Source organism: Somniosus microcephalus, chromosome 3 (genome assembly GCF_052327205.1).
Source record: "Somniosus microcephalus isolate GS21.2 chromosome 3, FLI_Smic_1.0, whole genome shotgun sequence".
Lineage (NCBI taxonomy): Eukaryota > Metazoa > Chordata > Chondrichthyes > Squaliformes > Somniosidae > Somniosus > Somniosus microcephalus.
In genome coordinates, this window is record NC_140989.1 from 171053908 (window position 1) to 171070415 (window position 16508).

The 16508-nt window shown below is 44.2% G+C and overlaps 1 protein-coding gene across 5 annotated transcripts in view; it reads right to left on the reverse strand.

Annotated features, from left to right (window-relative positions):
• Positions 1-16508, reverse strand: part of abhd12 (abhydrolase domain containing 12, lysophospholipase) — a 130333-nt gene that overhangs the window by 9362 nt on the left and 104463 nt on the right. For all 5 annotated transcript variants that reach the window (XM_085981890.1, XM_085981892.1, XM_085981893.1 and 2 more), the window contains 3 exons: positions 14927-15009; positions 9715-9793; positions 947-1068 (listed from right to left, as the gene is read on the reverse strand). In XM_085981890.1, the coding sequence (XP_085838016.1) occupies positions 947-1068; positions 9715-9793; positions 14927-15009 (284 nt within the window). The remainder of the gene's footprint in view (positions 1-946; positions 1069-9714; positions 9794-14926; positions 15010-16508) is intronic.

The following is a 16508-nucleotide window of genomic DNA, read 5'->3' on the forward strand; positions in this document are numbered from 1 at the left end:
GTGGATCTTCTGTGGCATTGCTCATGGCCAAGCTGTTTTATAACAAGTGCCCCCTAAGCCCCGACAACAGCCTTTGATCCCATTCCTTGGAAAGCAAGAATTGCTACCTCCCCACTCATCAGCATATCTCCTCCTCCTTCTATCTCAACAGGTAACTTCCCCCCACAATAGGGTATCTCTAGCTCCCTTTTCTCACCCACCCAATCCATTCAAGTCTTTCTTTCCCTCTCCCCAAACACGGTCTCAACCTCTCTTTCCATCCCCCTAAACAGGATGTCTTCTGGTGTGCTTCCTAAAATGGTCTCTGTTGCTCAAGAGGGTGTTGCTCCTCCTCCCTTTCAACCCAAAACAGATCTCTTACATTCCCTTTCCTTCCCTTCTCAACAGTATTGATCTTCCAGTTTGTCCCTCTCTCTCTTCTCTCCTGCTGTATGGGCCACAGTACTGCTGAAGTAAAGGAAGTTGGAAATTTATTCATTGGAGATGGACTCCTGAACACGAGCATATTGGGACTGTCATTGGTTGTGTCAATGGTTTTCAAGCTCTCTTGTGCAGATTCCAACCATTTCAAACATTTTTAGGCCAGAAGCCACCAGAAAATTCTCATTGCTGCACACACACACACATCCAGGTAGGAAATTGGCCTGTGCTGGTGGATGATAAATAGAAGGGGGACCATTAACGGGATCCTGCAAAGGTGACCTTTTGGCATAGGAGACGTCATTTGAGGATCATAGGATCAGGAGTAGGCCATTCAGCCCTTCAAGCCTGCTCCGCCATTCAACTGGATCATGGCTGTTCTGTACCTCAACTCCATTTATCTGCCTTAGCTCCATATCCCTTAATATCCTTACCTAACAAAACAGGAGATGTAGTAACTACACTGGGACAGACAGAAGTGGAACAGTAAGAGCACATTACCATTAGAAAACAAGAGTACATTTACCTTAATATCTGAGGAAGCTGTGGGCTCTTGTATATGTACTTGTGCCTGTAGCCAAGGTCTTTATGGAAGGGAATAAATTGCACTTTCCTACTACTCTGCGAGGATGCAACAATGTCATAAAGCTGTGGAAAAACAAAACAAAGTTTTAAAGGCTCATGTAACTGAGAAAGATCATCACTTTCCATCGTTTTTGTCATTCCTCGAAGGCGGCCCATTCCCTAGACCAGGGCCCGCACAAGTGGTGTGTTGAGGATGACTGAAGAAGATTGTACTAGAGTGCAAGTCAGCTTAGATAACGCTGTGGTAATAAAACTCATCTCAGTGTCTTATACAGAGATCAGATTTTCCTACTCGCAACCCCCCCTCCAACTCCACTGCACGTCCATAAACATACAGCCTCATGTGTGCATATCAACAACAAACTAAGAGCACACACAACCTTATAGGTTATGTATTTAAAGGATAAATATGAATCGCAGAGTGCAAGGCAACATCTTCTGCTCTGCAGACTGAGGTGATGTTCATTGTGCATGTGCTCTCGTTTGGGAGTCTTGTATTCATTACACTGCCTGCTAATCTTTATAATGGTATTTTCTCCTTTTTCCCTTTCTTGGCTCTCCCTTACTCTCCCCAGCCAAAAGCACGTGCCGGCAACTGGCGCCTAAATCTTCACCATGGTGCTCGGAAATTGCCAACTGAGGAAGAGTAGATGGAAGAGGCCTGGACTGACTCTCTCCACGGGTGGAAATGCCCTGGACTGACTCTCTCCATGGGCGGAAGAGCCCTGGACTGACTCTCTCCATGGGCGGAAGAGCCCTGGACTGACTCTCTCCATGGGCGGAAGAGCCCTGGACTGACTCTCTCCATGGGCGGAAGAGCCCTGGACTGACTCTCTCCATGGGCGGAAGAGCCCTGGACTGACTCTCTCCATGAGCGGAAGAGCCCTGGACTGACTCTCTCCATGGGCGGAAGAGCCCTGGACTGACTCTCTCCATGGGCGGAAGAGGCCTGGACTGACTCTCTCCATGGGCGGAAGAGGCCTGGACTGACTCCATGGGCGGAAGAGGCCTGGACTGACTCTCTCCATGGGCGGAAGAGGCCTGGACTGACTCTCTCCATGGGCGGAAGAGGCCTGGGCTGACTCTCTCCATGGGCGGAAGAGGCCTGGGCTGACTCTCTCCATGGGCGGAAGAGGCCTGGGCTGACTCTCTCCATGGGCGGAAGAGGCCTGGGCTGACTCTCTCCATGGGCGGAAGAGGCCTGGACTGACTCTACAGGGGTAGAAGAGGACTGGGCTGCCTCTACAGGAGTAGAAGAGGCCTGGCCTCCACTTGGCACTTCCTCACAGCAGCACTGTTGGGATGGAGAGCTCAGCACACAAACGATTGTGGGCACAAACCACTCGATGATGCAGGGAGCAGAGTCTCCAACATATCATGCTACTCCGCCATTTATGCTCTTAATATTGGAGTAAATAACTATTGCAAAAATGTGTTGGTTCATTCTTTTTAAATCCTCAGAGAATCTTGTAATAGAACATTTTCTGAGCTCTGAACGTATGAAATCTTTCTATCTTCAGCCAGTTTCCCCGATCTCCCTTGCTGTGCGTCACCTATGGCCGAGAGGGTGCGGAGGCATCCAGTATTTGAGCCTTTAATAAAGCTGATTCGGAGTTGCCACTAAAGGCTGTATGAGTGTGGCCCGGGGACTAACTCTTGGTGACTGGCCTTTACTAGGGTTGCCACCTGACATGACCTCCTGCCTCCAATTGTCCCGCTGCCCAACATTGGCCGCCCAACACGCCCATCCTCACGCCAAAGCAAAAAGACTCTTCATTACCCAATTTGATGATTCTAGACTGTCAAACAGCCTTTTTACCTATCTCCAATATTTTTATAACTAATAAACAGAAGTGTTCAAAGAAAACATTTTTTTTAAATGGCCAATGATTTTTCTCCCGGGTGTTGCTCACTGCAGTGTCCTGGAGATTAATCTCAAATTCCTGGAGGCTCCAGTCCAATCCTGGAGGGTTGGCAAAGGCAACCCTAGCCTTTACTCGAGTTTTCCTACAACAGGGATTGGGAACACGGAAGGGGAAGGGAAGTCAAACCTCCATCAAGCCATTGCAATTGGCTGAGAGTGTTGTAGCTCTATTCCATAATTAATGATTAGCTAATTGGATAAGTTACATAGAAATCACTGAAGATCACTGCATCCCAGGCAATTCAAATGCTCTGGACAGTCTGATTACAGAATGTACTCAGACTAGTCCCAGTGGATGAGCCTTTCCAAATGAGGAGGAACTAAAAACAGCTGCAGCTGCCTCAAACTCGTGTGTGACTGCAATCTCGAAGGAAGCTTTTCCAACGGTTTAAATGGTGAGTGATTTTATTTTTAGATTTTTTTCTTTGCATTTCCTTTTGGAAGTTTTACTGAGAATCTGATTAGCAGCAGGTATGTAACTGCAAGTAGTAACTTAATTAACTTGCCTTAATTAATTGTAATGAAGAATTTATGTTTAGAAAAAAAACGAACAAAATTGTATTTACATGGAGAATTTCACGACTTCACGACCTCCCAAAGCGTATTACAGCCAAATTTTTTTTTGTTAGTCAATGGGATGTGGGCATCGCTGGCAAGGCCAGCATATATTGACCAAATAACAACAGAAAATGCAGGCCAGGCAACATCCGTGGAGAGAGAAACAGAGTTAACGTTTCGAGTCAAACTCTTTGTCAAGACAATATATTGCCCAACCCTAGTTGTCCTTGAAAAGGTGGTGGTGAGCCGCCTTCTTGAACTGCTGCAGTCCATGTGGTGAAGGTACTCCCACAATGCTGTTAGGGAGGGAGTTACAGGATTTTGACCCAGCGACGATGCAGGAACGGCGATATATTTCCAAGTCAGGATGGTGTGTGACTTGGAGAGAAACTTTGAGGTGGTGGTGTTCCCATACGCCTGCTGCCCTTGTCCTTCTAGGTGGTAGAGGTCGCTAGTTTGAGAGGTGCTGCCGAAGAAGCCTTGGCGAGTTGCTGCAGTGCATCTTGTAGATGGTACACACTGCAGCCACGGTATGCCAGTGATGGAAGAAGTGAATGTTTAAGGTAATGGATGGGGTGCCAATCAAGCGGGCTGATTTGTCTTGGATGGTGTCAAGCTTCTTGAGTGTTGTTGGGAGCTGCATTCATCCAGGCAAGTGGAGAGTATTCCATCACACTCCTGACTTGTGCCTTGTAGACGGTGGAAAGGCTTTGGGGAGTCAGGTGGTGAGACACTCGCCGCAGAATACCCAGCCTCTGACCTGCTCTTGTTGCCACAGTATTGATGTGGCTGGTCCAGTTAAGTTTCTGGTCAATGGTGACACCCAGGATATTGATGGTGGGGGATTCGGCGATGATAATGCCGTTGAATGACAAGGGGCGGTGGTTAGACACTTGCTTGTTGGAGGTAGTCATTGCCTGGCACTTGTGTGGCGCGAATGTTACCTGCCAGTTATCAGCCCAAGCCTGAATGTCATCCAGGTCTTGCTGCATGCAGGCATGGACTGCTTCATTATCTGAGGAGTTGCGAATGGCACTGAACACTGTGCAATCATCAGCACTTCTGACCTTATGTTGGAGGGAAGGTCATTGATGAAGCAGCTAAAGATGGTTGGGCCTAGGATACTGCCCTGAGGAACTCCTGCAGCGATGTCCTGGGGCTGTGATGATTGACCTCCAACCATCACAACCATTTTCCTTTGTGCGAGGTATGGCTCCAGCCAGTGGAGAGTTTTCCCCCCCGATTCCCACTGACTTCAGTTTTACCAGGGCTCCTTGATGCCAGTCATTCTTACCTCACCTCTGGAATTCAGCTCTTTTGTCCATGTTTGGACCAAGGCTGTAATGAGGTGTTGAGCCGAATGGTCCCGGCGGAACCCAAACTGGGCATGAGTGAGCAGGTTAATGGGGAGTAAGTGCTGCTTGATAACACTGTCGATGACAATCATCAGCAAAGTGATGGAAGGTGAGAGTAGACTGATGGGGCGGTAATTGGTCGGATTGGATTTGTCCTGCTTTTTGTGGACAGGACATGCCTGAGCAGTTTTCCACATTGTCAGATAGATGCCAGTGTTATAGCTGTACTGGAACAGCTAGGCTAGAGGCACAGCTAGTTCTGGAGCACAAGTCGGCAGCACGACATAGAAACATAGAAGATAGGAGCAGGAGTAGGCCATTCGGCCCCTCGAGCCTGCTCCACCATTCAATGCGCTCATGGCAGATCATCCAATTTCAGTACCTGGTCCCTGCTTTCTACCCATACCCCTTGATCCCTCTAGCCTTAAGAAATATATCCAACTCCTTCTTGAATATATTCAATGAATTGGCCTCCACTGCCTTCTGTGGTAGAGAATTCCACAGGCTCACCACTCTCTGGGTGAAGAAATTCCTCCTCATTTCTGTCCTAAATGGCCTACCCCTTATCCTTAGACTGTGACCCCTGGTTCTGGACTCCCCGACCATCGGGAACATCCTTCCTGCATCTAGTCTGTCCAGTCCTGTCAGAATTTTATACGTTTCAATGAGATCCCCTCTCATTCTTCTAAACTCCAGCGAGTACAAGCCCAATCGTCCCAATCTCTCCTCATACTTCATTCCTGCCATCACAGGTATCAGCCTGGTGAATCTTCACTGAACTCCTTCCATGGCAAGAGCATCCTTCCTCAGATAAGACGACCAAAACTGCACACAATACTTAAGATGTGGTCTCACCAAGGCCCTGTACAACTGTAGCAAGACATCCTTGTTCCTGTACTCAAACCCTCTCGCTACGAAGGTCAACATACCATTTGCCTTCTTAACCGCCTGCTGCACCTGCATGCTTACTTTCAGCGACTGGTGCACAAGACACCCAGGTCTCGTTGCACTTCCCCTTCGCCCAATCGATTGCCATTCAGATAATAATCTGCCTTCATGTTTTTGCCACCAAAGTAGATAACCTCACATTTATCCACGTTATATTGCATCTGCCATGCTTTTGCCCAATCACCCAACCTGTCCAAATCATCCTGGAGTTTCTCGGCATCCTCCTCACAGCACACACGCCCACCCAGCTTTGTGTCGTCTGCAAATTTGGAGATATTACATCTAGTTCCCTTGTCTAGATCATTAATATATATTGTGAATAGCTGGGGTCCAAGGACCGATCCCTGCGGTACCCCACTAGTCACTGCCTGCCACTCGGAAAAAGACCCGTTTATTCCAACTCTTTGCTTTCTGTCTGCCAACCAGTTCTCTATCCAAGTCAATACCTTGCCCCCAATCCCATGTGCCTTCATTTTACACGCTAATCTCTTATGCGGGACCTTGATCAAAAGCCTTCTGAAAGTCTAAATACACCACATCCACTGGTTCTCCCTTACCTATTTTACCAGTTACATCCTCAAAATCCAGTAGATTAGTCAAGCACGATTTACCTTTTGTAAATCCATGTTGACTTTGTCTGATCCGGTCACTGTTTTCCAAGTGTTCTGCTATATACATCTTTTATAATGGACTCTAGCATTTTCCCCACTACCGATGTCAGGCTCACCGGTCTGTAATTCCCCGTTTTCTCTCTACCACCTTTTTTGAATAGTGGGGTAACATTAGCTACCCTCCAATCCATGGGTACTGTTCCAGATTCCATCGAATGTTGGAAGATGATCAGCAATGCATCTACTATTTCTAGGGCCACTTCCTTAAGTACCCTAGGATGTAGATTATCAGGCCCTGGGGATTTATCGGCCTTCAATCCCATCAATTTCCCCAACACCATTTCCCTACAAATACTGATTTCTTTCAGTTTCTCCCTTTCATCAGACCCTATGTTCCCCGACATCTCTGGGAGGTTATTTGTGTCCTCCTTTGTGAAGACAGAACCAAACTACTGTATGTATTTAATTGGTCTGTCATTTCTTTGTTCCCCATTATAAATTCCCCTGATTCTGACTGCAAGGGACCTACGCTTGACTTCACCAATCTTTTTCTCTTCACATATCTATAAAAGCTTTTACAGTCAGTTTTTATGTTCCCTGAAAGCTTACTCTCATATTTTATTTTCTCCTTCTTAATTAATCCCTTTGTCCTCCTTTGTTGAATCCTAAACTGCTCCCAATCCTCAGGTTTACTGCTTTTTCTGGCCAATTTATATGTCCTCTCCTTGGATCTTATGCTATCCCTAATTTCCCTTGTTAGCCACGGTTGAGTCACCTTTTTTGTTTTATTTTTATGCCAAACTGGGATGAACAAATTCTGTAGTTAATTAATGCGGTCTTTGAATGTTTGCCATCGCCTATCCACCGTCAACCCTTTGAGTGACATTCCCCAATCAATCCTACCCAACTCGCGCCTCAGATCATCGTAGTTTCCTTTATTTAAATTCAGGACCCTAGTCTCTGAGTCAGCTACTTCATTCTCCATCTTAATGAAGAATTCTATCATATTATGATCGCTCCGACCCAACGGGCCTCATACAACAAGATTGCTAACTAATCCTTTCTCGTTACATAATACCCAGTCTAAGATGGCCTTATCTCTGGTTGGTTCCTCGACATATTGGTCCAGGAAACCATCCCGTAAACACTCCAGGAATTCCTCCTCCACAGTATTGTTACTAATTTGGTTAGCCCAATCTATATGTAGATTAAAGTCACCCATGATGACTGCTGTGCCCTTATTGCACGCTTCTCTAATTTCCCTTTTAATGCCATCCCCAACCTCCGCATTACTGTTTGGAGGTCTATATACCACTCCCACTAACGTTTTCTGCCCCTTGGTATTTCTCAGTTCTACCCATACAGATTCCACATCATCAGAGCTAAAAGCCTTCCTTACAATTGTGTTAATCCCTTCTTTAACCAGCAATGCTACCCCACCTCCCTTTCCTTTTTGCCTATCTTTCCTGAATATTGAATACCCCTGGATGTTGAGTTCCCAGCCTTGGCCACCTTGGAGCCATGTTTCCGTAATCCCAATCAAATCATATTCGTTTACCTCTATTTGCGCAGCCAATTCATCCACCTTATTACGAATGCTCCTCGCATTAAGGCACAAAGCCTTCAGGCTTATTTTTTTAACGCTCTTAGACCTATTAGAATTATTATTTACCGTGGCCACGTTTGATTTAAACCGCTGATTTCTCTGACTGCCACTTTTGTTTTTCTCCTTCCTATCTTTTGCTTTTATCCTTGTTTCCCTTTCCTCTGTCCCCCTGCTCAGGTTCCCAACCCCCTGCCATTTTAGTTTAAACCCTCCCCCAGAGCACTTGCAAACACTCCCCCTAGGACATCAGTCCCGGCCCTGCCCAGGTGCAAACCGTCCAGTTTGAACTGGTCCCACCTCCCCCAGAACCGGTTCCAATGTCCCAGGAATTTGAATCCCTCCCCCTCGCACCATTCCTCTAGCCACGTATTCATCTGAAATATCCTTCTATTTCTACTCTGACTAGCACGTGGCACTGGTAGCAATCCTGAATGGTCTCCCTCTGTGCTGTAACCATGCTATGATTCTATGACATTAATTCACATCATCACTTAAAGGGAGGCTGCTGATGTTCGATTAAATGTTGTCCAACATTAATTTACGTCAACTCTTAAAGCGAGGCTGCTGATTTTCCATTAACTACCTTTGAGGTCCTATATTTTAATTTACCTCCTAACTCCCTATATTCAGCTTTTAGGACCTCATCCCGTTTTTTACCTATATCGTTGGTACCTATATGCACCACGACAGCTGGCTGTTCACCCTCCCCTTCCAAAATGTTCTGCAGCCGCTCCGAGACATCCTTGACCCTTGCACCAGGGAGGCAACACACCATCCTGGAGTCTCGTTTGCGGCCGCAGAAACGCCTATCTAATCCCCTTACAATAGAATCCCCTATTACTATAGCTCTACCCCTCTTTTTCCTCCCGTCCTGTGCAGCAGAGCCACCCCGGATGTTGTCGGGGCCCACAGCCTTTTTTGAAGTGTGGTCACTATGGTAATGTAGGAAACGTAGCAGCCAATTTGCACACAGCAATGTCCCACAAACAGCAATGTGATAATGACCAGATAACCAGTTTTGACAAAAGATCATTGACCTGAAACGTTAACTCTTTCTCTCTCACATATGCTGCCTGACCTGCTGAGTATTTCCAGCATTTTCTGTTTTTATTTCAGATTTCCAGCATCCGCAGTATTTTGCTTTTGTAATCTGTTTTAGGTGTTGGTTGAGGGATAAATATTGGCCAGAACACCAGGGGGAACTCCACTGCTCTTCTTCAAATAGTTAGTAGCATGGGATCTTTTACGTTCATCCAAGGGGGCAGATGCGGCTTCAGTTTAATGTCTCATCCAAAAGATGGCACCTCCGACAGTGCAGCACTGATTCAGTACTGGCACTGGAAGTGTCAGCCTGAATTATGTGCTCAAGTCTCTGGAGTGGGACTTGAACCCACAACCTTCTGACTCAAGCGAGTATGCTACCAACTGAGCCATGGCTGACACCATTTTAACGTCCGAAATCAGGCTCCAAGCGCATAAATAATCTGTCAGGACATCTACCAGTTTCAAAGTAACATTTTAAATGAACATTACTAACGTTAGGACAGAATCACTAGAAAAAACTAATTTGATCTTTATCACAATTTTGCGTTTGCAAAACTGTAGGTTGCAAAGATTCAATAATTGAAAGATAATGAAATAGATACAAAAATCATTAGCTCATTCAAGCACTGAAAGTTAGTTTGGATCTCGCAGGGTATGACGCACCTTTCTTCCCAGGTGAAAGGGGATGACGGCATCATCTTCTGCATGGAGAATCAGCAATGGACAGGTGATATGCTGCACACTGGAGGAAAATAGAGAAAGGCAGTTAACATACAATTGAGCAAAACAGGCACAAAAAGAACATGCAGTCATGGGAGTGGCAGAAACATTTTTGTCCATGGTTTCCCTCGTTTTCGCTTGGTTTTAAATAGCAGTTTTAAACACCACACTCAAAATGGAGGTGACACCTTCATTCAAAGTCAGCATATTTGCTTGAAGGGAGCTGCCAAGTTGAATGTCTTGATTTCACAGTTAAGAGATGATGCATCACAAGGAGACTTTCTGTCATCCCATCAGGGCTGGATGAGGGGAAAAAGGCTGTTATTTGATCAGGAAAACAATTGGGTTTAAGGTGCTGTGAATGAAATGTACCTAAACCCTATTGTGGGTTGAAATTGCCCCAATCCAGACAATGTATATTTACAGACTATGGCCTGGAGTTTCAGCTCGATTGCGCTGTTTTATTCGGCGCAATTCGCCCGATATCGGCACAACCAGTGCAAAAGATCGAGGAGTTTTAAGCGGAAATTGCATTCAGCACAACTTGAGTTTCCGCAATCTTTTGCGCTAGTTTTAAAAACATTGTGCTAGAAGCAGGCCCCGTCCACAAAACTGGCCCCGCCCCCCAGGGAATTAATCACCACTGGGAGTTTCCACTAATTGCGCTCATTTGCAGGCCTTCGAGGAGGATCCAAAAATTAAGCTGGAACTTTTGGATGGAAGGACATTAATAGGTGCGTTTTGAAAGGTTTTAAATTATGTATTTTTTAATTTACTAAGGAGCTCACTACTGTACCCCAATCTAACTAGAAAATGGTTTTGTATATTTTTAAAAAGTCAATTTCAGCTATTTAAAATCGGGTGGTGGATTGACACGGATTTAAAATGATAAACCCATTTTCAGTTGCATTAATCAAACTTTACCAAGCTACCACTCTTATATATCAAGGAATTTTTTTAAAGCAAATATTTTTAAAAATAATTTAAGATTTTTTTCCAAAATGGGCACAATTTGCACCAGAATTGCCAATTGTGCCCACAGCGGAATCTCTACCCTATGTTCTGAATTTGCTCACAAATAAGACTGCATGTTTCAAAGAGCTGGATCAGGCACGATGGGCTGAATGGCCTCATTCTATACTGCAAGAGTCTACTCTATGACAGGCGACACCTCCAACAATGCAGTACTCCCTCAGCACTACCTTTAAATGTCAGCCAAGATAATATGCCCATTCCTAGAGTCTGGCTTTGACCTACAACCTTCTGATTTAGGGATGAGACTGCTATCAACTGAGATAAGCTGTCTTAAACAACGAAAGCTGCAATAAAAAGCTCCTGTGCAGAGACAGCAATGGTCTTGCCAATATTGACCATATCCAGTCAGACCCAACAAATAAAGATTGAGATTTGAATTAGTAGTAGATGATTATCTATCACAGTTCAGGCAGAAAGGTTTTAGGACAAGAGCCAGGAAAAAAATGTCGAGTGCGGGGACAGCCTGCTGCCTGCTCTCCAGTCATGCTTGACCATACTGAGCCAACCAGTGGTTTTGAAATTGGTCGATTCTGCAACTAAACTATAATGTCCTTCTATGCTTTTTTGAGGAGGTAACAAGGAGGGTCGATGAGGGTCGTGCGTTTGATGTAGTCTACATAGATCTTAGCAAGGCTTTTGACAAGGCCCCACATGGTAGACTGGTCAGAAAAGTAAAAGCCCATGGGATCCGAGGGAAAGTGGCAAGTTGGATCCAAAATTGGCTCAGTGGCAGGAAGCAAAGGGTAATGGTCAATGGGTGTTTTTGTGACTGAAAGGCTGTTTCCAGTGGGGTTCCGCAGGGCTCAGTACTAGGTCCCTTGCTTTTTGTGGTATGTATCAGTGATTTAAACTTCAATGTAGGGGGCACGATTAAGAAGTTTGCTGATGATACAAAAATTGGCCATGTGGCGGATAGTGAGGACGAAAGCTGTAGACTGCAGGAAGATATCAATGGACTGGTCAGGTGGGCAGAAAAGTGGCAAATGGAATTCAATCTGGAGAAGTGTGAGGTAATACATTTGGAGAGGGCTAACAAGGCAAGGGAATTCACAATAAATGGTAGGATACTGAGAAGTCTAGAGGAACAGAGTGCATGTCCACAGATCTCTGAAGGTAGCAGGACAGGTGGATAAGGTGGTTAAGAAGGGATACTTTCCTTTATTAGCTGAGGCATAGAATATAAGAGCAGGGAGGTTATGCTTGTACTGTATAAAACATGAGTTAGGCCACAGCTAGAGTACTGTGTACAGTTCTGGTCACCACGTTACCAGAAAGATGTGATTGCATGAGATAGGGTACAGAGGAGATTTACAAGGATGTTGCCAGAACTGGAGAATTTTAGCTATGAGGAAGGATTGGATAGGTTTGGGTTGTTTTCTTTGGAGCAGGAGGCAGCTGAGGGGAGACTTGATTGAGGTGTATAAAATGATGAGGGGCGTAGATAAAGTGGATAGGAAGGGCCGATTTTCCATAGCAGAGTGGTCAATAACCAGGGGGCATAGATTTAAAGTAATTTGTAGAAGGATGAGAGGGGAGTCGAGGAGAACTTTTTTCACCCAGAGGCTGGTGGGGGTCTGGAACTCACTGCCTGAAAGGGTGGTAGAGGCAGAGACCCTCATCACATTTAAAAAGTACTTGGATATGCACTTGAAGTGCTGTAACCTACAAGACTATGGACCAAGAGCTGGAAAGTGGGATTAGGCTGGATTGCTCTTTTTCGTCCGGCACGGACACAATGGGCCGAATGGCCTCCTTCTGTGTCGTAAATTTACATGATTCTATGCTGCAAGAATTCCCCACCCACCCTTTAACCTGGCATTATTCTTTTTTCTATCTCCAGCTTCTACTCTCCTGAAGAATGGTTTAAAGGACTCTCTGGTATCTCACTTGGTGTGAGCCATGGCTCAGAGGTAGCACTATCGCCTCCGAGTCAGAAGGTTGTGATTTGAAGCTCCACTCGAGACTGGAGCATAATATTTAGGCTGATACTCTAGTGCAGTAACGAGGGAGTGCTGCACTGTCGGAGGTGCCGTCTTTCGGATGAGACGTTAAACTGAGGCCTTGTCTGCCATCATCACTAACACAGATTATTTGGTCATTATCACATTGCTGTTTGTGGGATCATGTGTGCATATTGGCTGCTGCGTTTCCCCACATTACAACAGGAACTACGCTTCAAAAGTACTTCATTGGCTGTAAAGCACTTTGGGTCATGAAAGGCGCTATATAAATGCAAGTCTTTCTTTCTCACTCAAGGTGTGAGCCTCAGCAGTGAGTGGCAGCCGGATATTTGCCTATTGCCACCGAACCTGATCTTGTCCTCACGTACACTTCCAACAGTGGCCACTGGATATCTATCAGGCTTAGAAACCTGCCCAATTTCCTCTTCCTGACACAAGCAGCTGGGCCAACTGTAGAGTTTGGACTTGGCAGAGATCGACTACTTCAGCAGAGACCAGAAATCTGTTAGTGCTCAATGAGCAGCTGAACCTATCACTCATTGAGTTATCAAGTAAGTCTGTTCGTGCTTTTTTAGAAAAAAACTTAGACTGCAGATCCAATTCCAAAGAGACTCTTGAGCTGTGTCAAGCAAAGCATCTAGTCTTTAAGGATCTCTCCTAGCACTTTTAGTAACATCTCAACAGCCCTCCAAGAGAGACTAGCTTTACATTTCACAAAGTTATGTAATGATGGATTATAAAAAGGACACTCCTGATGAAAAGTTCCAGGACAGGAGATGCATAATTTACTGGAGCAGCTTTTACATTGAACAGAAATAATAAGATACTCCAAATAAAAAAACTATTGAGTCAACATTCAAACTCCTTTGATCGAGTAAAAACGAGGACACTGCTGATGTTTGGCAAGATGGAAATTGGCCAATTCTAAACTAAAAAGACTCACTCAAGAGCTTTTGCTACTGAGGAAAATAACAGCTGTGACACGGATGTTGTGAATGGAGAAAGGAAGAGCCAAGGCGTGCTTGGTGAGCACAAATTGTCAGCAATGTGGGAGCGTGGGAGGGGGAAGAGAAAAGATTGTCGACTCTTGAAGCTTCAGCAGTACCTAGTTGAATTTTGTGGTTTATTGCTGAAAAATTAATAAAATGAAGTAAATGTTCAAACTGGAAAGATTTGCGAGGCAAAGCTTTCAAACTAGGATTTTAGCACAGTAAGAAAATACCCGCATAATAATTTACATAAATAATACCAAGTATATACAGATGTAAAATATAATTCATTGAGCGATCAGTTTAAATCAACAGCCAGAAGTGGCTGGAATATTCTGTGATCAGCAATTGGCTTCAAATGAATGTAAAAGAAAAAGACTTGCATTTATATAGCGTCTTTCACAACCTCAGGATGTCCCAAAGCACTTTACTGCCAACAAAGTATTTTTGAAGCGTAGTCACTGTTGTAATGTAGGAAACGCGGCAGCCAAGTTGCACACAGCAAGATCCCACAAACAGCAATGTGATAATGACCAGATAATCTGTTTTAGTGATGTTGGTTGAGCGATAAATGTTCACCAGGACACTAAGAATTTGCCTGTTCTTCTTTGAATATGGTGTGGAGATGCCGGAGTTGGACTGGGGTGGACAAATGTAAGAAGTCACACAACACCAGGTTATAGTCCAACAGCTTTATTTGAAATCACATTTGAAATTTCAAATAAAGCTGTTGGACTATAACCTGGTGTTGTGTGACTTCTTACTTCTTTGAATAGTGTGATTGGGATCTTTTACGTTCACCTGAGGGAGCAGACGGGGCTTCGGTTTAACGTCTCATCCGAAAAAACAGCATCTCTGACAGTGCAGCACTCCCTCAGTACTGCACTGGAATGTCAGCCTGAATTATGTGCTCAAGTATCGGGAATGGGACCCACAACCTTCTAACTCAGAGGCGAGTGCTACCCACTGAACCACGGCAGGCACCAGATATAAACATCAGTACTAGGAAGCAACAACACTGCAGCACATCAAATAAAATCAGTTTGACTGTTGTGGGGGGCTCACATGAAATATATTTATATAAATTCCATAGTGGAACAAACAGAAATGGTATTGCAAACGGCTAAATAATGATCAGTTTTAAAATGCTCTTAAGAACAACTGACTTACTTCTCATCGCTTGGGAATATAATACCACTTTCGGTGATTGGATCTAGGAAGAACCAGTCGAAGCCAGGTAGGTACCTGTAGATCTGAAACATCAACAATCAATAGGGTTGTCAGAATGTTGCAGCATAATCTCTCAATGTTCCATCATTTGCAGCCGGAAATCAATGGCCACTTTTTCAACACAGTGCAGAGCATGCCGTACCCAGAAAGGATGAGAACAAAATGACTGGTGAAAAATTGGGAGCTGTGACCCTTTGCTTCTGTCATAATAGTTTTCCCCCCTTGAAGGATCAGTAGATTTAAACATGCCAAGTTTCAAGACAGATTTCGATAGTTTGCTCACAAGAATGGTGCCACCTCTTTTCTACTTCTTCCTTCCTCTCCAGTACCTTCCTCCTACTTCACTTCTCTCCCCTTCCTCATCTCATGGTATTTTCTATTTACCTTCTCCCCAGTTTCTTTTTCTCCCTGCATCTCTTTGTAGAGATTGATTGCCATGATGAAGGGTTAATTACAGTCCTAGCCCTTTTGGGCCATCCCAGATCAGGCGTATTCCCCAGATGTTCACCTTCAACTAAAGTTAGAGATAGCCGAATTCCGTAAGGCGCTTAAATAGGTCTAAAGGTTCAGGCTATCTCTCCCTAAAGGAAAGGAATGACTGAAGATGTTACCGTCCTCCGGATAGTACTTTTAATAAGTTGAACTAGACTGTAACCTTCCGGATATTATAAGAGTCCAGAATACCCCCCAGAATTCTGCAACTCCTTACAAAAGAGTGTACAGAATTTGTGGGTTCACGAGTCTATACAGATTCACTCGAGACAATTCTAGAAATATAGTTTTATTTAAGAGCCGGCATTCAGTTAACATCTGTTGAATCAGTCGCAACATTAACAATTCAAAGTACAATTAGCTTACATTTCTTATTTCTCAGAGATCCTTATTCTCAAATCTTTACTTTGTTATATTTTTTATTTCTTATTTCTAAATCCAGAACATCCTCCAAAAATCAATCACTTTGATTTCCCCGAGACTCATAGTTAAAAACTTAGAGATGCCTCTGGAAAGTTGAGAAATGCCCTGCCAGTTCAGCGTGTTCTGGCATTCTGTTAAAAAGGTCCTATTTTTATACCCTTTTGGCTTTGGTTTCTTCTTTGATGTTCTCTGCTGATGTCAGCTAATTGTCTTTATTGATACCTGTTTGAATGCTTTCTATGTTACTATCAATTCAACTATTGCATGCATAATTATTTCTCTACTTTTAGGTGTTCCAAAAACCATCATAAAAACAATGACAGCTATGGTTTTTGTTTGATGTCATTCTTACCGAAGATTCTTCATTCAATTCATTTCTTAATATTGGCTTAACTGCTTTTCAGCAGACATTTTGACTCCGTTCTGCTTCAAGTTTAATACAAACCCAATTCAATTGCTTGGTGTCATCTATTGAAGTTATATCTTCAAAGTCTTGTTGGTATGGTTTTTACTATATGTAAATCAAAACCACTTTAACTGTGTGTTTACTTGTTTTCTAGCTATCTCAATTGGTTGCATATTTAATTGTGTTTCCTGTCATCCCAAG